The 21,683-nt window shown below is 41.9% G+C and overlaps 1 protein-coding gene across 2 annotated transcripts in view; it reads left to right on the plus strand.

The window, feature by feature from the left end:
- ADGRA3 (adhesion G protein-coupled receptor A3) overlaps positions 1 to 21,683 on the plus strand; it is a 115,740-nt gene that overhangs the window by 45,197 nt on the left and 48,860 nt on the right. For both annotated transcript variants that reach the window (XM_079775202.1, XM_079775203.1), the window contains 7 exons: positions 1,239 to 1,310; positions 3,310 to 3,381; positions 6,579 to 6,739; positions 10,607 to 10,820; positions 14,842 to 15,006; positions 18,986 to 19,187; positions 20,322 to 20,477. In XM_079775202.1, the coding sequence (XP_079631328.1) occupies positions 1,239 to 1,310; positions 3,310 to 3,381; positions 6,579 to 6,739; positions 10,607 to 10,820; positions 14,842 to 15,006; positions 18,986 to 19,187; positions 20,322 to 20,477 (1,042 nt within the window). The remainder of the gene's footprint in view (positions 1 to 1,238; positions 1,311 to 3,309; positions 3,382 to 6,578; positions 6,740 to 10,606; positions 10,821 to 14,841; positions 15,007 to 18,985; positions 19,188 to 20,321; positions 20,478 to 21,683) is intronic.

Genomic DNA, 21,683 nt, shown 5'->3' on the forward strand with positions numbered 1-21,683 from the left:
CCATCTTTCAGGGTGTGGCAGTCAATTAGCATATTCCCTTCTTATTGGCTGTGGGTGCCGCCATATTTAAGGGTGGGGCAGTCAATTAGCATATTCCCTCATTGGCTGTGGGCACCACCATCTTTGAAGATGGGGCAGCCAATTAGCATACTCCCTCCTTATTGGCTGTGGGTGCCACCATCTTTGTGATGGCATGAGGGTCAATTAGCATGTTCCCTCTTTATTAGATAGGATTATACCTATAAACATACTGTTTCCCACCCCTGTATTCACTAAACTTTTTACATAGATGGAAAGGAAAAGGGTTTATGGATTGAGAAGAGAAAATATTGAGAAAGTAACATTTGATGGGAATATTAGCTAAGATTTTGGAGTAATGGGAAAAAAAATAATCAAGCCATTATATAGATACTGTTAAAGGATATCTAGGTAATGACCCAATTGCTTTTTATGGATCCTAAATGGTAGATCTCTGAAGTAAAAGCTCACCCAGTTGTGTTTTCTTTACTTTGAAAACTTCTAAGTATTTAAGGAATGAAGTTAGAAAGCATCAAGCTTCAGATGTTTTTGAGGAGATAAAAGTTCTAGCATTTATTTTGATAATTTGGCCTCTTTAAAATATATATATATTGATTTTTTAGAGAGAGGGGAAGGGAGAGGAAAGAGAAACATTGATCAGCTGCCTCCTGCATGCCCCCTACTGGAGATCGAGCCCAAAGCCCCACCATGTGCCCTGACCAGGAATTGAACCTGTGACTTCTTGTAAGGACATGGGACGACACTCAACCAATTGAACCACACAGGGCAGGGCAATGATTTGCTCGCTTATCCATTGTGTTGGATGTTGGTTGAGATGTGATGGGGCTCTGTTCCCTCCCTTTTCCCAGCATAATTAACTGTGTAGGTCAGCTAGGGACTTGTATCGCAAACGGTAGGGTAGATTCTCATGTGTACACTTCAGTTGTATCTTGGGCCATTTTACAGGAGTCAGTGCTTTGAGATATGAAGGGCACTGTAAGGAAGCAGGGTTAGTGTGCATGTGTCAGAAGTAAGCGAGAGCAAGGATTGTTGCCTCTCCCGTGCCCTAGTATCTCTCTTGAGGTAGGTAGGTATCTCTGAGATGCTGAAAGGAAAGGTTTTGTCTGATACCTGGCTGCTGTTTTTTGAATATGAAATGTATGAAACCTTCATTAACTAAGAGAACTGATTGAAGACATTTTCCCCCCCTCTCTCCTTAGGGATCTGACAAATAATCGGATAGGATGTCTGAATGCAGACATATTTCGAGGACTTACCAATCTGGTTAGATTGTAAGTACATCTTTCTTCTCTATTAAGATCTAAGGAAACATTTGAATCAGTATCCAAGTATTTATAAATACCTGTGCCATGTTTAATATTCAAAAAGTAACTGTACAGTAAAAACAGAAGTAGGTAGGGAATAAGGAGCTTGGAATTGAGTCATGGAGGTACTTTATAATGCCATCAGAACATAATATCACGTTACTGCACACGCAGGGACACACACAGACACATGGTGTACTGTATGCTCCAAGGAACATGTTAGCATGGAGATGTTATGGGGAAACTTTTTGGAAGAGGTAAAACTTCAGTTTATGACCCAAAGGTTGGAGAGATTTGGATTTTTAGAAAGGAAAAGAAGCCGAGCAAATGATGGTTGGAGAAGGAAATAAGAGCGAGGTCTATTTGTTAAGGAGAAGGCGAGTGGTATTAGGAGTAAAATGACCATTTGAGTCATGCCTGTGACCTGCAGAATTCCCATTCGGTATCCACTCTTATAGGCCCGAAAGGAAAAAGGCGTATTTTATTGTTCTTTAATTTGCAGGTATTCTTTTTTTAGTTGCTTGCTTTGTTTGGTTCCTAGGCAATTCTGTGAGGATCAGAATCATTTTATCCAACTTTTTATATCGAGACATTTATAAAACCCCATCCAGTGAGGTTCCGATTAAAGTTTGTTACATATTCTTTGGCCAAGGATTGGCATTTGTGGAATAGCAAGTCAGCAGGAACTCATTGCTGCACGTGTATGGGAACAGCTGATCTCTCCCAGATCAATTCTTTCCTCTCCCCACTGGGGAATCCGCGTGCCCCATCATCACCTTCTCCCCCACCTGACACAGTCACCCCAGACTCTGAAGGCCTCCTGGGAGGTCCGAGGACTTCTTCCTTGAGAACTCCAGGTCCAAGTTGTACCTGTTGTGGATACCACAACAGACACAGAACAGATTGTGTGGTCGGCGGGTCATGCTGCCGTTCTCCCAGAGCCCTCGGTCCCCTTGAGTGTCAGAAACCTTCTGCATGGGGGCTCCACCTCCTGAGCAGTCAGCCACCACCAATGAGCACCTACTGTATACCTCAGCATGTTACTCGCTGCCAGAGGTACCCCAATAAATAAAACACTGATGCCCTCCCCTCCTGGGGTTCATAGTCAAACATGGAAGAATTACTTCCGTCAAATCATGGTGGGTGTAGCATACTATACTCAGATTGTAGCATGGGGTGTTTGGGTTTTAATCCATATAAAATGCTGCAAGGGTGAAGACAGTCATGAAAGCCATCTGATACAAGCAAAAGCAAGAGAAAAGGCCAACACGGACTCTTTCATTTTAAACCCTGGACTCTTTCCACTTTGCTGATGTTCTTACTCGGTTACTGCGAGTTGCTGCTGATCGCTCCAGCCATGCTCTTTCTTATGTTTTTTAGAATTTTTGCTTTTTGTTTTTTTATATTTTTTATTGATTTTTTACAGAGAGGAAGGGAGAGGGATAGAGAGCTAGAAACAGCAATGAGAGAGAAACATCGATCAGCTGCCTCCTGCACATACTGGGAATGTGCCTGCAACCAAGGTACATGCCCTTGACCGGAATCGAACCTGGGACCCTTTAGTCCATAGGCCGACGCTCTATCCTCTGAGCCAAACCGGTTAGGGCTAGAATTTTTGCTTTCTTAAATGATACAGAGTGAACAGCTGAGGAATAATTCTAGCTGCAATGACAGCCTGACTAAAGATCTGGTTTAGTGAGGTAACCTCCAGGCTCACCTGATATTTGTTAGAAAAATCCTTGTCTAGCAGAAATAATGTTTAAATACTTTACTGCTTTATATGAGGTTAAGAGCAATTTTCTCTTACAGCCTAGGAGAAATATTTGCTAATTGTTCCCTCTTTATAAGATTTGAAACAACTTTTATACATTCTTTGTAATATTTCACTTTAAGAAATATGAAATAGTATACAAAGATATCTTTGTTAGTATTTTTAAGAGTGAAATTATTTCCTTTTTTTCCCCAGAAACCTTTCCGGGAATTTGTTTTCTTCATTATCTCAAGGGACTTTTGATTATCTTGGCTCATTACGATCTTTGTAAGTAAGAATTTTTTTCTCCTCTCTCTCTCTCTCTCTCTCTCTCTCTCTCTCTCTCTCTCTCTCTCTCTCTATATATATATATATATATATATATATATATATACACCCACACACACACACACACTTATGTATATGTATATATATCTTAGGTTTGAAAATTAAAACAGTTATATGGCTTAAAAGAGTTCATGGGAAAACCTTGTGATATTTGCAGAAATTAGAATATTTTTTGAGAGCTTGTATTCACATTGAAAAACATACTGTAAACCTTAATATAATACATTTCAGATGGGGGTAACCATTTTCTCTTTAGATTATTATATGTGAAATCTGTATTTCAAGCTAATACATTGGTTATTCTTTCTCTTTGACTTTGTTTTCAAATTAGAAAACATTTTGTTCTTTGACTAATTAAATCCCCTAAGTGCAAAGTATTCTTCCCTCAGAAGGATTTGTGCTTCAGAATCTTTTGTACTTCAGAGATTTAATTTGATCCTATAACCTCTTCACCTACGGAATTCACATCATATTACATTTCTAGGAGTGTTTATGTAGAATATCTATCTGCTTTATGAAGTCAATGTAAGATCATATTTACATAGTTCTCTGTATCTTTAGAATTGATTTTCCCCCAAAAAAAGTGTTTTAACTGCGAGATAATACAAATATTACTTTTGAAAGTAACTGTATTTCAAGATAAATCTTAATATGTTTTAAACATTCAGTTATGCTAATTTCTGTCAGAATTACAGTTAAATGTAATGTTTTTCAAGTTTTTGTTATGTGTAGCTCATGAGATTGAGTCTCTTTTTCCATGCTCCATCGTCTTCCCTACCCATCGCCTCTGTTCTATATATGCTGAATTCTAGTATATATGCTGAATTCTTTTCTTTTTCTCCCTTCCCTTCTTCTCTCTTCCCTTTTTTCTTATTTTAATCCTCACTCGAGGATGTTTTTCCATTGATTTTTAGAGAGAGGGTGGAAGAGAGAGGGAAAGACAGAGAGAAACATCAACGTGAGAGACATGCATCCACATTGATTGGTTGCCTCCTGCATGAGTCCTGACCAGGGCCCGGGCCAGGGAGGAGCCTGCAACTGAGGTATGTGCCCTTAACCGGAATCAAAAACCGGGAGGGACCCTTCGGTCCCCAGGACTACACTCTATCCCCTGAGCCAAACCGGATATGGCTCCTCTCCTCCCTTTTTTCTTTCCCCACTTCTACCCTTCCCTTCTCCTCACCTTTGTTTGCCTAAAGCTATCATTTAAACCTCACGTAGTACCTTCACTGGGGTGCAGCTAGCAGGTGAGCCATCCATCTGGCCCCTCCTCCCATGGCGGTCATAGGTGGGTCCTCTTTGGGTCACATTGGATCAGACTCCATAGGGTCTCTTCTCATCCAGAGCTGCTTTTTAAGGAAAACATCTCCTTTGGGCATCGTTAGTGATGTTCCAGTCAGTCATTACTGTGACGTTTGGGAAATAAGAAAGACTGCAAAGGATAATCTGGCTCTTGAGGCCCTGGGTAGCAGGAATGTGGGGAGTCTTTTCATCCCCAAAGTGGGTTAAATCGCCAGTGTTTTCACTTGGTTGTTTCAGAAAGTGACCAGAGGCTGGCACTTAGGAATTAGAAATCAGTCCAGTCATCCTTTGGGTACTTTTTTTAAAGTTACTTTCTCTTTGCTTTTGTTGTCCCAACTCCCCCCACCTCCACCCCTCTTTTTTATTGCCAGCCCTGAGATGCAGCCTGTGCCAGCGCACAGTCTGTGTTAGAAGCACAAGTGGTTATATTTGCTCTTTGCACTGTGTCGGTTTATTTGTACAGACCACGTGGCACACTCTTTTAGTTATATTTACATTTTGTTCCCTGTTACATATATTTACATTTTGTTTCCTGTTACATAATGCCCTCCACGTTAGCAGGGGACAACTTTTATTAGCTGGACTTAGTGAGACTCATGGCTCATGAATATCTAGTGCTTTGTATAAAAGTACTCAAGAAATTATTGCACTAATGTACAAGCTATATATGTCCTCTCTTGGTTTCTTACATCCAAATGCCAAATTATAACACTTTCTTACCACATTTGAAGATAATTCTTGCCTGGCCGGCGAGGCTCAGTGGTTAAGCGTCAACCAATGTACCTGCAGGTCACAGTTCGATTCAAGGTCAGGGCACATGCCCAGGTTGCAGGCTCCATCCCCAGGGGGATGTGCAGGAGGCAGCCAATCAATGATTCTCTCCCATCATTGATGTTTTTTTTATCTCTCTTTCCCTCTCCCTTCTCTGAAATCAATAAAAACGTATTTTTTAAAAAAAGATAATTTTCTTTTTCCTTTCATATCAAGTATGACGTCTTATCTTTTTGATGGGTTTGAGTGTGAATCCCTCACGTTTGTAAATGATTACGGTATCCCTTGGCACATAGCCGAAAGTGTCAGAAATATACCCCATCCTTGAGGGGCTTACTCTCCAGTCAGCAGATGAGTATGTGACCATGTGAAACAATCATACATTGCTTTGTGTTGCCCAAATTAACAGGACAGTTGGCAGGCATTTAGCCAAGAACGTGGAGGTGATGGCTGGGAAAATTGGAGCAGCTTCAAGAAGCAATATTAGTGCTACATTTTGTTTGTTTGTTTGTTTGTTTTTTAATATGTTTTATTGATTTTTTACAGAGAGGAAGGGAGAGGGATAGAGAGTTAGAAACATCAATGAGAGAGAAACATCGATCAGCTGCCTCCTGCACACCTCCCACTGGGGATGTGCCCGCAACCAAGGTACAAGCCCTTGACCGGAATCGAACCTGGGACCCTTCAGTCTGCAGGCCGACGCTCTATCCACTGAGCCAAACCAGTCAGGGCAGTGCTACATGTTTTAAGATGAATTGGTAAGCCTTTGATAGGCAAAAAGGATGGGGCTTTGGTATTCCAAAACCCTGGGTTTATGGAGCTTATTGCATAGGTGAGGGCTGATGCATAGATTTTGTTCAAGTGGCAATTTGGGTTGAAAGCAGTGTGAGTCCCCAGACCCTCCGCACGTCATATCCCTGGAGAGGAGACCATATCTAGTGGATGGCGGAGGTCACCGGTGCCGTGAAGGGGAACACACCGCCCAGAGCCTAAGCCAACGTAAAACCAAAGTGCTGTTTCCTTTTAGTCACCGTAATCTCTAATCTGTGTTATGGTTGCTACAGAGAATTTCAGACCGAGTATCTTCTGTGTGATTGCAACATCCTGTGGATGCATCGCTGGGTGAAGGAGAGGAACATCACCGTGCGGGACACGCGGTGCGTTTACCCCAAGTCCCTGCAGGCCCAGCCGGTCACGGGCGTGAAGCAGGAGCTGCTGACATGCGGTAAGCGGGGAAGAAAACACAGAGAGCAATTACTGTAACTTACCTGCCACCATGTATTCCTTGACAACCCGTGAAATTCCCTTTACATGTTGATGGAACTGAATGCCACCGTTAATCTTCATGGATTCAATAATATTTCGTTGATGCCAACAATTAAGTCAGATCAGTTGGTATTTAAGGTTCTTAGGCTCTGAACAGCTTTGTGAAAACCAATTTCAAAGAATAGCAGAGACCTTCAGATTTTCTGTCAGTTGACAAATTAGGGATTTGTTGGTAGTAATAAAACCTCAGGAATCACTGTTTGTTGGTGGGGGCGTGAATTGATACAGCCTTTTAAAGTATAGTTTGGCAAAACATATCAGTGTTCTTAAGTAGTTGATACATTTTCATCCAGTAATTCTGTATGTAAAGGTTTATTCCTAAGAAATGTGTGTTAAATGAAAACACAAAAACACACATCAAACAAAAAACAGTCCTTAAGATGGTAGGAGGAGATTTCGACTTAGTCTTTGTGTTTGGAAACAAACAATCCTGTCATTTTTTTTTTTCATTTTCTCTTTATGATCATTTTTATTGTTGTTTCACAGATGAAATGTGCTCATTGGAAAAACATTAAGATTTAATGAAAATAAATAATGTATATGTGTGTCAAATCATCATGATGTACACTTCAAATATTTTATAACTTTATTTGTTAATTATACCTCAATAAAGAAAAAAACGAAAAGAATCAAACCCATGCTACATTTTATCACTCCCAGAGATACGTTGGTGTATTATCTTCTGCACCTTTTTCCTAGGCTTTGACCAAAATAGCATATTTTCATGCTCTTGTAACCTTTTTTAACTTGAAATCATATAAACTTATTTCCCCATCATATAAAATAGATGCATACCACTCCATTATATAAATGTAGCTATAACTTGACAACTTCCTTATTACTGCATATTTAGTTTGTTAATAATTTCTCACTCCATAAACAGTACAAGGATTAATTTCCTTCCATACATTTTTGCATACATGCAATTTTTCTTTTGGGGAGACTACTATAAGTACAATTGTGTCAGACAATGGACCAAGTATTTTAAAGGCTTTTAATGAGCCCATGATTTTTGCATACATTTTTTTCATATATAATTAAAATTTCTCCCTTTTGTTTTTCTGAATGAAAGGAAATATATCAGCTCTTAAAATGTGATTATAATATGTGGAATCTTAAAAGATTTTCCCTCCTTTTTCTTTAAATGTTCTAAATTTTCTGCAATGAGTATGCATTACTTTTATAACCAGAAACCAGTGGTTTAATCAAAGGTAATACAGTCTCCAAAAAGTATTTTTAAATTGTATCTATATCAGCAGTTTTTTATCACCATTTCCCTTCTCCATATTTAAGTATCATTTTACAGTTTGTTCTTTTATTTATTACTAGGGGCCCGGTGCACGAAATTCGTGCACTGGGGTTCGTGCACTCCCTCAGCCCAACCTGCCCCCTCTCACAGACTGGGTGCCCTCAGGGGATGTCCTACTGATGGCTTAGGCCCGCTCCCCCTGGAGAGCGGGCCTAAGGCGCAGTCTGGCCTCCCTTTGTGGGAGGCAACGGGGCTGATCCGGGGAAGGCACCAGCCCCATCACCCCACTGCTGCAGCCACTGCCAGTCACCGCAGCCACCAAGGTGTTTTCATCAACACGGACTCCAGTCCCTTCACCAAGAAAAAATGACAACTTTCTTTAGGCATTTTCAAGATGTGTCTTTCCTAGGATATGCATTTCTTTTCTTTTTTTAATCCTCACCTGAGGATATGTTCCCATTGATTTTTACAGAGTGTGGAAGAGAGAGGGAGAGACAGAGAGAAACATCAATGTGAGAGGGACACTTTGATTGGTTGCCTCCTGTATGAGCCCTGACCATGGGCGCCAGGCTGGGGGGCATGCAGGGACCCCTGGGCCGCACGCAGCGGTGGCCGCCGGGGTCTCCACACACCCCAGAGGCCAGCAGCCAGCCCCCCATCGTGGGTGCTTGTCTGGGGGCGTGGACCCAAACTGCCTCTTGGTGCTGGAGCATTCCCAAGCTGCTGGGGGCACTATGGTGACACGGGATGTTCCCGCCCCACCCCCAGCCCCTTGGCGCCTGCACCTATAGGCTCGAAGTGGCCAGGGGGCATTCTGGGACCCCTGCCGCTCAGGACCTAAGTGCGGGCCTACAGGCTCTGAGCGACCTGGGTCCGGAGGATGTTTACGGGACCCAGGCCGCTCAGTGCCTGCATATGCAAATTAACCAACATCTTGTTCGCTCTGATTGGCTGTGGGCGTAACAAAGGTGCGGTCAATTTGCATGTTTGTCTATTATTAGGTAAGACTAGAGGCCCAGTGCACTGATCGTGTACTGGTGGGGTCCCTTGGCCTGGCCTGTGGTGATCGGGCCGAAACCGGCTCTCCAACATCCCCCAAGGGGTCCTGGATTGTGAGAGTGTGGTTCTTGGGTGATACACCCCAGAATCAGACTTCCTCCTCTCTGGTTCCGTGTGTCACCTGACGACCGCAACTGCCAAGTCACCGCAGCCTGGCAGTGCGCGTCATAGCTTCATAGCTACTGGTCATTCGGCAGGTTGCTTAGGCTTTTATATATATAGATTATTTATTTACTTATTTATTTAATTACTAGAGGCCCAGTGCACGAAATTCATGCGGGGGTGGGGGGCGGTGTGTGTCCCTCAGCCCAGCCTGCACCCTCTTCAATCTGGGACCCCTCGAGGGATGTCCGACTGTCCATTTAGGCCCGATCCCACTGGTGAGATCGGACATCCTCTCACAATTCAGGACTGCTGGCTCCCAACTGCTCGCCTGCCTGCCTTCCTGGTTGCCCCTAACCGCTTCTGCCTGCCAGCCTGACCACCCCCTAACCACTCCCCTGCCAGCCTGATTGATGCCTAACTGCTCCCCTGCCAGCCTGATTGCCCCTAACTGTCCTCCCCTGCAGGCCTGGTCACCCCTAACTGCCCTCCCCTGCAGGCCTGATCCCCCCCAACTGCCCTCCCCTGCAGGCCTGGGTCCCCCCCAACTGCCATTCCCTGCAGGCCCAGTCGCCCCCAACTTCCCTCCTCTGCTGGCCTGGTCACCCCTAACTGCACTCCCCTGCAGGCTTGATCGCCTCCCACAACTGCCCTCCCTTGCAGGCCGTGTCCCTCCTAACTGCCCTCCCCTGTTGGCCATCTTGTGGTGGCCATCTTGTGTCCACATGGAGGCAGCCATCTTTGACCACATGGGGGCAGCCATCTTGTGTGTTGGAGTGAAGGTCAATTTGCATATTACTCTTTTATTAGATAGGATTTTTGTTAATCTTCACCCGAGGATATTTTTCCGTTGATTTTTAGAGACAGTGAAAGGGAGGGAGAGAGACAGAGAAAAACATTGATGTGAGAGAGACACATTGCCTCCTGCAAACACCCCGACCAGGGCCAGGGAGTACACTGCAACCTAGGTACGTGTCCTTGAATAGACTCGAACCCAGGACCCTTCAGTCTGAGGGCCAACACTATCCACTGAGCCAACCCGGCTAGGGCTACAGTTTGTTCTTTTAAAACTGCTTCTGTGGTCATTTCATAGTCATGTGATACCACCAAAAAGGAACCACTCTAAATGTCAGAACTGATTACAAAATGGTTTCATTTTAATTTTGCCAAATTTGTTTTCATCTGGGACCCACTTATCTCAGGAGTAGCCTTGTTTGTGCTAGTATTAAAGTGTCATTGTTGAGGAATGTTTGGTTTTCCATTCTTAAAGTTTTAATTAGAATTTCCATACCTTTCCATTCTGGAGCCTGCATATAGTATTGTGTTTGTTTACTGAGTTTGTTTTACTATCTCTAGATCCTCCCCTTGAATTACCCTCTTTCTACATGACTCCATCTCACCGTCAAGTCGTGTTTGAAGGGGACAGCCTTCCCTTCCAGTGTATGGCTTCGTATATTGACCAGGACATGCAAGTGTTATGGTATCAGGATGGGCGGATCGTTGAAACTGATGAATCGCAAGGTATCTTTGTTGAGAAGAACATGATTCACAACTGCTCGTTGATTGCAAGGTAAACTTTTTTAAAGTCAGAAACTGTTTCTGTGAATTTGATTTATTGTTTGAGAATTGTAATGTTTAGTTGGAGTTTGAATCAATATTTTGTCTTCGTGCATTTAAAAATGCAGACATCTGGTTTCCTGATTGTTACTCATCTTGTAAAATTAAATAGCTGCCTTTCCATCCAGTTTCATTTTTTGGGGGGGTGGGGGGTGAGGAGGGTATAAGATAAAAGAGAAACACTGTTGAAAAATTAGAGACATTTTGTTTAAAGTTTTAGGAGGAATGCTGTAAACTTTAAGTGTCAAACTTAATTTCTACCCAATTCCTGCTGCTAAGCTCAGAGTTCCACTTTTAGGAATCACCTAATTTTCACTGTTTTATGACGCTACATTTTAAGATACTTCCTTTCTCTACCCCACTGGTATAAAAGAATATATCACCTGTCTTATTAACCCCATGGCTGGTGTGAGCACCAAAATACTTAATTCAAATGAGCTTTTTTAAGTGTAAAAAGCAGAGTAAACATATATATGATATTATTGCTCACCATATATTTTACTTTAGTAAAATCTTTATCTGTAGACATTGGATTTTCTTTCTCTCTGACTCCTTCTTTCCTTCCTTCCAATTTCTTAGTAGGAATTTTAGAATTCTGCTTGAATTTTAAAGAGTAGATCTGCAGTTTCCAAACTCTGCTGGGTCACCGGAGGGTAGTATCACAACAGACCCACAGAAGTGACATGAAAACATTATATCAGAAACTGAAGGTTCTCTTAGTTGAAATTCATGCCTTGGAATTGTGGGGTAGACTATTGTATTTTATAATTTGGTTCTCCACTGAGATTTCCTATCTGATTATTAGAAGCATATTTTCATTTATGTCTTTTAACATATTTCTAGCAGATGCTTTTAAATCCTTGCCAGGCAGTTCTAACATCTGGGTCGTCTTGGGATCATCACTGACTACTTTTCTTTTGACTATGGCTTATATTTTTCTATTTAAAAATATATATTATTTATATATCTAGTAATGTTGGATTATTTCCTGGACATTGCGAATGATTCACTGTAGAGAAGTCAGTCACATATAACCTCTGGGCTAAGTCTGGCCTGCTGGGCCTGTGATCTAAGAATAATTTTAAATGCTTATATTTTTAATTGTTACATAAGTACATATATAATATCCTCACTTTTGATTCTTGGCCTTTGAAGAAGAAGTTTGACCCCTGACTCTGAATTTTGTTCTGTTCATGTGAAGGGAGCTGATTTTTTGTGTCCTCAAGCAGTTAGCTTGGCTGAATTCAAACTCCTTTCTGTGCTAGGCAGCAGCTGATATCTGCGTGCATCGGCCCTATCTGTGTGTAGGTGAGGGGTCAGTTAGAGATCTGGGTAGATTTTATATGCAGACATTTGGGCTTCTAGCCAGGCTCCTTTCTACCTTCATCCTGTGATTTTTCAACACGTCAGATTGTGAATTTCTATTTGAGGAGGGCATGTCCTTGGACAGAAGCCATTAAAAACAATTTTATGATTACTCCCTAGGGCCAATCCCTTCTTCCTAGTGTGGGCTCCTCTCTGGTTTCCGCTTGCTTTGCATCAGTCAGTGTATTCAGAGAGTTGTCATTTTGTTGTTTGTCGAGAGCTTGTAACTAAACTTCAGGGAGGGTGGTCTGATAGGAGCTGTCTTCCGCAGAAGCAGAGTTCCTTTGTTAGAAGCAGTACGTTAGTCCCAGTGAGAAGACTGGCTGTCACGTTGTTTTTACTGTGCTGATAATTTCATACGTGTATACATATGTTCAAAGGCATCAGTTGTGCATTTTAAGCAGTGATTATATGAATGGACCAAAATTGGCATACAACAGTAGAGCTTTAAAAATACAGGGGCCCCTTTTCTAAAGAAAAGAACTTTGATAAATGTGGAACCTTAATTTTGATGACTGTAAAGTATCGAGATTCATATGACCAATTTATTTTTACAAATCATACCTTAATTGAAATTCTTTCTGGAAGTACAGAAATATGCTAAGGATAGCAGCCTTGCCTAGTATTTTTGTTGGCAGGGACACTTGACTAAAGTGAAAATCTTTCGTATGAAGACTGAAAACTTCTTTACCCAGGGTTAGCTCAGAAGAATAGGAGTTGTAGGAAAAGGAAATAGGGTTATTGAATTGGTCCCTGAGACACCTGTTCATTCTTCATTGGTCTCCTCATGTTATTGATCCTTGATTGGTAAGACTGAGAATTTCTAGTTTTCCTCAAAGATGAAATTGAAGCTGCCTTTTTTTTTTTTTTCTTTTCTTACATTCCAAGTGTGCTACCTTGAGAATGCCTGAAAATTTTATTCTGGTAATTGGTTTTAGACATTGAAGTTACGGCTAAAAGTTATCTTAAGAAGAACTTACAAAATATATTAGTACCATAGCTCCCAGCAGGGGTGTAAGGTACCCAGGACACCATATGAGTTTACAGGGGTGCCAGAGGTAGGTTTCTGAGGAAGAATAGCGATACTCGACATTTGTCAGACACCACACAGTTACAAGCTCTAGGCAGTTATGGTGTCACCATTAAGTCATGCTGAGTTCCTTTTGCTAGTGTCATCCTTTGGGATGTAGGGTTTTTGTCGATTACTTTGCTACAAAGCAAGTACCAAGTGAAAAATCATTGTGAAACAACAAATAAGTATATCATTCTCCGATCTGTATCTGATGTTTGATTAATTGTGTAATGCCCAACAGGTACACACAGCCATTAGATATAGTTGTTATTTAAGAATGAAATGTTTCTTGCAAATTGATGTGAAGTATTTTTTCAAGTGGCTACTACATTGTTAGGACCTAGATGCACAGCTTGGAGATTTAACTTGGTAATTGGAACCTGCGTCATGAGAAAGTTATCTAGTCGGTGAAAGGGCTGTGAACCAAGAAGGTTTGGGAACCTATTGGATCCCAGAATGATTTTCATTGCCCATTTTTTTATACACTTTTTCCTAGTTCAGTAGAGTCACATGAATAGAAAGTTTGATAAACTTTCCGGTTACTTAAATTTAATGCCAGACTCATTTGTGTCACTTTATCTGGGAATCTATTAATTACAGTGTATTGATTTATTTACTGACAGTAAAGAGGATCAACATTGTCTTTGATTCAGAATAATAGTGCCTCAAAGTCTTCATTAGAACATTTGTTGTTGTGTAGCCATTGATGACTTAGGAGACTGGAAAAATGTGTGTTAAACTCCAAGACATAATTTTGTAAGTTACTTCAATGATACTTTATGTCTAATTACTTATCATTTGTATCTACTTAGAAGCAAAGCCTAATTTGTCCTGTGGGGGTGGGGAGTAAAGGTTAATTAAATGTTCTGACATTTGCTCTTTAATGAATAGGTTTTATATTAGAGAATTGTGACTTCATCTTGCAAATCAAATTTCCTGATAACTGTTGAGATATATAGCCGTTTTGGAAATTAGACTTTTATGTGGAAACTCCTTTTGTGAAACCATTAGTTAGTGATTTACTACCTCTTTTTAGAGACATAGCAAGTTATTTCTTGTGTAACCCTTTTTCCAGAGAATATTTTACCTTAAATGTTTTCTTAATTACATACTTTAAAATACAAATCTTCTTTGTTCATGCTTGAATCTTTCCTTTAGAACCGGTGAGAAGGTAGATGTTGGTTTTGCTTTGGAATGTGCCGTGATGTTTCTGCCTTTGCGCGTGCTGTTCCCCCTCCCTGCTGTGCCCTGCTCTCCCTTTCTCTGGAAGAAGTCTCGGGCATTATATACCGTTGCACTCTATTCCTGCTTCTGTTCTCACCCTTGCCATCGTATTTAAGTCTCTTAACCTGCTTGTCCTGACTTGCTGCTCAAGTACTTCAGTGGAGGGACATTTTTAAAATTGGTTTTAATCTAACGAGCGCGTGGCCCACAATGTGCGTTCAGGCATATTTGCTAAATGAGTGATAGGAGCCCAGGTTGTTGCCCTTTTTGCCTGACCATATTTTCTCTCTTTTTAACATCTTTCTTCATGCAGTGCCCTAACCATTTCTAATATTCAGGCTGGATCAACTGGAAATTGGGGCTGTCACGTCCAGACCAAGCGCGGAAACAACACACGAACTGTGGATATTGTCGTGTTAGAAAGCTCTGCACAGTACTGTCCTCCCGAGAGGGTGGTAAACAACAAAGGTGACTTCAGGTCAGTGGGTGAAGTGACGTGCCCCATGTCCCTTTTTATCCTCAAAGGCACATGATTTGTCTCCTATTCTCAGTAAGAATGTTGGAGAAATGTATATGTATTCATATATATAAATGGGGAATCTTACCTAATAATAGAGAAACATGTAAATTGACCGTACCTCTGCTATGCCCACAGCCAATCAGAGTGAGTATGCAAATTAACCCAACAAATATGGCGGTTAATTTGCATACATACCTGGGTCCCAAGAACCTCCTTGGCACCCAGGTCACTCCCAGCCAGCCATTGGAGGGGCAGAGGTCCCCCTTCCCAAGCCTAAAGCCTGGGGCGGAGGCTTTAGGCTTGGGAAGGGGCCGAGCCTGCCATCGGATGGGCGGGGAAAAAGTCAATGGAAACATATCCTCAGGTGAGGATAAAAAGAAAAAGAAAGAAAGAAATGTCATATCCTATGAAAGACACATCTTAAAAATGCCAAAAGAAAGTTGTCATTTTTTCATGGTGAAGGGACTGGAGTCCGTGTTGATGAAAATACCTTGGCGGCTGCAGTGACTGGTAGTGGCTGCAGCAGCAGGGTGATGGGGCTGGCACCTTCCCCTGATCAGCCTGGTGGCCTCCCGCAAAGGGAGGCCAAACTGTGGCTTAGGTCCGCTCCCAATGGGGAGCGAGCCTAAGCCATCAGTAGGACATTCCCTGAGGGCTCCCAGTATGTGAGAGGGGGCTGGCTGGGCTGAGGGACCCCTCCCCAGTGCACGAATTTCATGCACCAGGCCCCTCGTATATCTATATCTACCTATACCTATACCTATACATATATATATCCTATATAATAAAGATGTAATATGCAAATGGTCATTACGCCATGAAGCGTAACGACCGACCTTGTAACGACCGGATCAGGGATCAGCAGGAGGGCGGGGCAGCGAGCTACAAGTGGGCGGTGAGAGCTACAGGAGGGGGCAGGGAAGCAAGCTATGGGGGGGCGAAGAGAGCTACAGGAGGGTGGGGCAGCGTACGGAGAGCTACAGGAGGGCAGCAGAGAGCTACTGGCTACAAGCGGGCCGTGGAGAGCTACAGGAGAAGGCAGGACAGCAAGCTATTGGGGAAGGGGGTGCGGGAGGAGGGGTGGGAGGAGCTACAGGAGGGTGGGGCAGCGGGCAGAGAGCTACTGGAGGGCAGCAAGGAGCTACTGGAGAGCTACTGGCACATGGATTCGTGCGCAGGGCTACTAGTACCTATATATATCCTTGTATATCTACAGACTGCACTTTAGAAGAACAATGATTTAAGAATCATTTATAGAGATAAACAAAAATACAAACAGCCTGAACTTTTTCTTAAATCTGTTGATTTATGAGTCCTAAAGGTAGAGCCAGAAATGTTCATTTTTAACAGGTGTTTTTATTGAAAAAGTTAAGAACTATTACTATGGTAGAGAAACATTTTGGAAATTCTAAAATACAGTATTCAAACTAATAGTATCTCCCCCCCGACCCCCGCCAAACTTGGGAAGGTTTTATATTACTGAGTCACTTTTAACTACTGGTAGTTAAGTGGAACCATAATTAGGAGAAACACATCTAAATTTCCCTCCCCCATTTGGTTCTTCTTGCTTAGCTGCCAGAAGAATGAAATGGGGTGGAAATTGGATTTGTGTTTATTTATTGTTCCTTTTTTTTTTTTTTTTAATTTTTCTTGACCTGAGTATATGGCAATTGGCATTCATGATTGCCAATAGGTACATCTTTGGAAATGAAAGCTATTGGGTGGCCTTAAACTTGGGAGCCATTGGTATTGGACTCAGTTAACATAAGCAGAATGACTGAAAGACTGCAAATTAAATTTCCTGATAACCATTGTGTTAGTTTTTTTTTTTTTTAGAAAGTTCAGAATTTGTAAGAGGTAACAACGTTTACCTTAGACTCTCTTAACTTTAAAAAAGTTGCTTGAAAAATCCTTAAATTTATTATTTACTCAATGTCCTTTATGTTCAGGATTTTAATAATGAGTTTGTAGTTGATATAAATGCAGGGAAGTTTGTTGCTTTTAAAAGTATGTGAAGATTGTGAATGCCAGTTTGTATTGTTTGTGATTGGTGCCATTGCGGTCTCGTGGGTGTACAGCCCAATTTTTAAGGATAAGAAAATCCCCTTGGTGTTAGTCTTTCAAGTCCAAGCAACATCTTTAGCTCCGCTAGTTCTTCATTGCTTTTTTAAAAATTATCTTTTTTTAATTATCCTTGACATGAATATGTGGAAGTCAGCATTTATTATTGCTAGTGGATTAGTCTTTTATGTGGATTAACTGTTAATCTAAAATACTTATATTGTGTACCTTAAAGTAAAATAGGTAACATTTGTTAATTTTGTTATATCCCAAATATTTCATTAAATAATTACAATATATTTCTGTTTATGGTGGATTTTCTATTTTTACTTATAGTGTTTGAGTGTTTTATATTTTTAAAAATAGAAGAGGAATCTAATCATTCAGCTGATTAATGAATTACTCATCTTTTGACATGCCTTACGGTATTATGCACTTAAACTTCCACTGCATTCGTAAGAATTTAGTTTAGTGTTGCTTGATCTATTTATGCAAATTTTGGTGATGAATTATATTTTGTTGTGACGGGTATAATTTAGCAGTTCCTGTGTGGCCCGTCAGCTCTAACTTTTATTAATTGTGTTCAATTTCATTGCCAGTTTTAGAGAAATGGAGCTCAGATAACAAAGATTCTCCCAGCCCAGGTCATGAGGACCTAGTCACTTGCATAGGGAGGGGCTTCTCCCAGACAAATTCGGTTTCATACTGTGTTGGGGGCCTTCAAGACCCCTCACCCCAAGTGCAGACGTTTGCTAGAAGGACTGCAGGACTCAGCGTGTCGTTGCAGTGACAGCTCAGGGGTATCGTGGTGATGTAGGAAGGTACACAGCTGTGTCACAAAGAGACCCACGTGCAGGCTCCTCCATGCTCTCTCTGTCCCATGGGGCTCACGCAGAGCCTTCTCCTTCTCCAGCCATGAAAAGGCAACAACTTCTAGCAGTGTTTCCGCCCGGGGAGGCCCATTGGAGGCTCAGCACCCAGAGTTCTCACTGCCGGTCATGTAGGCACAGAAAGTTTCAGACTCCCAGGAAGAAAGCAGGTGTTCCGCGTAACCTATCCACTCGTGCCAGCAGTCTGGCCACAGTGAGCCGCCCTCACCAGCTAACGGTTCCCGGGCACTCTCCCAGTTCCAAATTCCTAGATGCCACTGAGGCGGCCTTATTAGGGGCGGCAGTCCTGGCCCTGCCATGGGAACTCTGTTCTGAGCATATACTAGCTCTGCTCCTGCAAAAGCCGTGTTCTCATTATCCTGGAGAAGATTCTGACCTCATATACCTCATGGTGATATCAGCCCACAGTATCTGAACAGTAATTAAAAACAAACGCAAAACCCTTTGTTGCACCATTTTTCTTTTTTGCTGCACAAGATACAATTTCCCTGTGTTTATAGCAACATTTAGAATATTTTATGAAAATATCCTATTCTGTTACGCTATTAAAATATACTTGGCTATTAGCTTTAAACTGTTTAGGCCATGTTTACCTTTAAAAAAATAATTTGGGTCTTTATTCTTTTTAAAAAATAAATATTTTTATTGATTTCAGAGGGGAAGGGCGAGGGAGAGAGAGATAGAAACATCAATGATGAGAGAGAATCATTGATCGGCTGCCTCCTGCACGCCCCTCTCTGGGGACCGAGCCCGCAATCCGGGCATGTGCTCTGGCCAGGAATTGAACTGTGACCTCCTGGTTCATAGGTTGACACTCAGTCACTGAGGCACACTGGCTGGACTGGATCTTTAATCTTAAAGGAGTTTTGTTTGTTTCTTCTTCTTGATTTTTCCCCCTATGACTGTATGTGGCGTGTTCTCATCCTGGGTTTTCCTCCTCTATGGCTGTGTGGGTTTCTTACACTGTTTTGCCCTCATGTGCCCAGGTGGCCCAGGACGTTGGCGGGCATCACTGCCTACCTGCAGTGCACGCGGAATACCCATGGCAGTGGGATCTATCCGGGGAACCCGCAGGATGAGAGGAAGGCTTGGCGCAGATGTGACCGAGGTGGCTTTTGGGCAGATGACGATTATTCTCGCTGCCAGTATGCAAATGATGTCACTAGAGTCCTTTATATGTTTAACCAGGTAACGAGAAAGCCTTCAGTTTGCTGAGGTTGCTGATGAAGCATGGTGTTCAAACCATTTACATAAGATCTCTTTTTTTATGTGTGAATAAATCATATGGACTTGGTGATAATACTTCAGTTGACTGATCTGTTTTTTGGAATAAGGTCTCGTCTTCCCAACCAGTGATCAAGGCCCTCTGTGGCGTCACTCTTTCTTTCCTGTTACTACCTGACATGGTGCCTTTGTTTGGATGCCTTTATCATCTCTGTCCACCAGACAGAATCCCAACCATCCTTCACATCCACCTGGGTGGCCAACTCTTGGGTTCCTTTCTATAGTCCCTTTGTCACAAGTGACCCCTTGTCATACCTGTACCACTCAGGTGCCTTTTCCTGTCTTTACTTCTATGCACCTTTCTTTTTTATCCTCTCCTGAGAATATGTTTTTATTGATTAGAGAGAGAGAGGAAGGGGGGGGGGTGAATCAATGCTATAGAGAAACTTTGATTGGTTGCCTCCCGTTTGCTCCCCAACTGGGGATTGAACCTGCAACCCTTTGGTGTACTGGACGATGCTCCAACCAGCTGAGCCACCCAACCAGGGTTCTATGTGTCTTTTTAAACCAAACCAGGTTATCAGCTGCTGGAAGATAGTTTTTGTTACATACGTTCTTATGATCCTTAGCACCGGGTATACCCTTTTTGCAGTGGTTGGTGCTGAGTCATGTGTAAGTCAATAAATAAATAAATAAATGTAAAAGGTCACTGGCAGTGAGCGCTTGGAGATACCGACAAGTAAGTCAGTGGTTCATTCTCCCGTGCGGGGCGGCATTGGTCCTCCCAGCTGGAGTTCTCAGGAAAGCGTTCACTAAGCAATTGGGGTTTGGATAAGCAGAGACCCAGAGCCGGTGCAGCATGTTTACCTGGTGGAGTTTTATGCATTATTATATTTCATTCCATGTTTTCAAAACATTGCACTCAGGTTCGTTTCCACTAGAACTGCATTTTCTAAAGTTTGTAAAAGCATGTGAAGGAGGTCATGGTGAGCAAATGATGTAATGTGACTGCCTTGCAATGTCATGAAGTGCAAAGAAAAATGTCCAAAATTTTGTTCATCCATTTGCTGAGTGCCGCTTCTTACCTTTTCGATGTAGATGCCTCTCAATATCACCAACGCCGTGGCCACAGCCAGGCAGTTACTGGCTTACACCGTGGAAGCAGCCAACTTCTCTGACAAGATGGATGTTATATTTGTGGCTGAAATGATAGAGAAATTTGGAAGATTTACCAAAGAGGAAAAATCAAAAGAGGTATTTTTCTAGTTCCAAGTTGTTAGCAAGTCAACAAGTGGTCACGTGATAGACTTGAATCTTTATTTTGAACACCTGTTTAGGTTGGCTGTATTTGAACTAAATAAATACACTTTCCGTGTCGAAAATTGTCATTGAGAAACTTACACTCTGTTAGTGACCTTTCATTGGGGGATCTGGAGGTGAACGGTCAGTTCTTGGAAGCGAAGGGACATGATAGAGCGTAGCCTTCCTGTGAGAAGAAACCTTTGCTCTACATGCTATCCTTTAGGGTTAGCCAGGGCTGCCGGTGGCTGGCTTTCCAGATTTTTCTTCCCCACACAGTCCTCTGTTCATTCTTCTGCATAAGGTGTAGTCACCCAGATTGTGTGTTAAGTTGCTTAATTCCTTTGGTAATGTCCTGGAGAAATGCAAGACTGTTCTAGGGACTTGCTTGACATTTCAAATTATTGAAATAGAGAAGTTATGAAAATTCTGTGGCTTTGAAAATGAGTGCATTTTAACGGGACCATATTAAAACTATGATATGCTTGTCCACATGATATCCTGTGGGGGAAAACATTGACTACAGAAGTTTTCAGAATGAATGAGCAGCAAATCATGCTTTGAATGAATTTGAAGATGCAGATTTAAGTTTCCAGCTACACGGGAACTTTATATAGATTGAGACTGTTTCATTTTTTAAAATTAAGTTTTTTATTGATTTTAGAGAGAGAGGGAGGGAGAGAAAGATAGAAACACCCCCTGACCGGGAATAGAACCGTGACCTCCTGGTTCATGGGGTGGGACTCATCCAACAGCCACACTGGCTGGGCATATTTACTGTTTCTTTTTTGATGGAATCATGAATTTTAGAAGTAGAATAAACCTGGATCAAGTCATAAACTGAAGCCCAAAGAAAATGAAATCATTTAGCCAAGGTTATCCAGCTGGGGTAGGGCAGGGCTGGAAACAGGAGCCAGAGCCTTGCTGTCTAATCCAGAAGTTTCCTGCAGGTTCACATTTACTTTCTAGCACAATGTTGCCCTGTCGTACTATTCCAGAAGTACTCAGCATACAGTGGTAGGGAAAATACTGTGCTAAACAAAGTCTATATGTGGGCCTCTCAGATTCATATATATTGAAAGAAAAAAAATAAGCCTTGTTTTCCTAAATCATTTAAGCAAGGAAAATTTTTGGTAGAATATCTGTTAATATCTTGCATTT

Source organism: Cnephaeus nilssonii (assembly GCF_951640355.1).
Source record: "Cnephaeus nilssonii genome assembly, chromosome: 1".
Lineage (NCBI taxonomy): Eukaryota > Metazoa > Chordata > Mammalia > Chiroptera > Vespertilionidae > Cnephaeus > Cnephaeus nilssonii.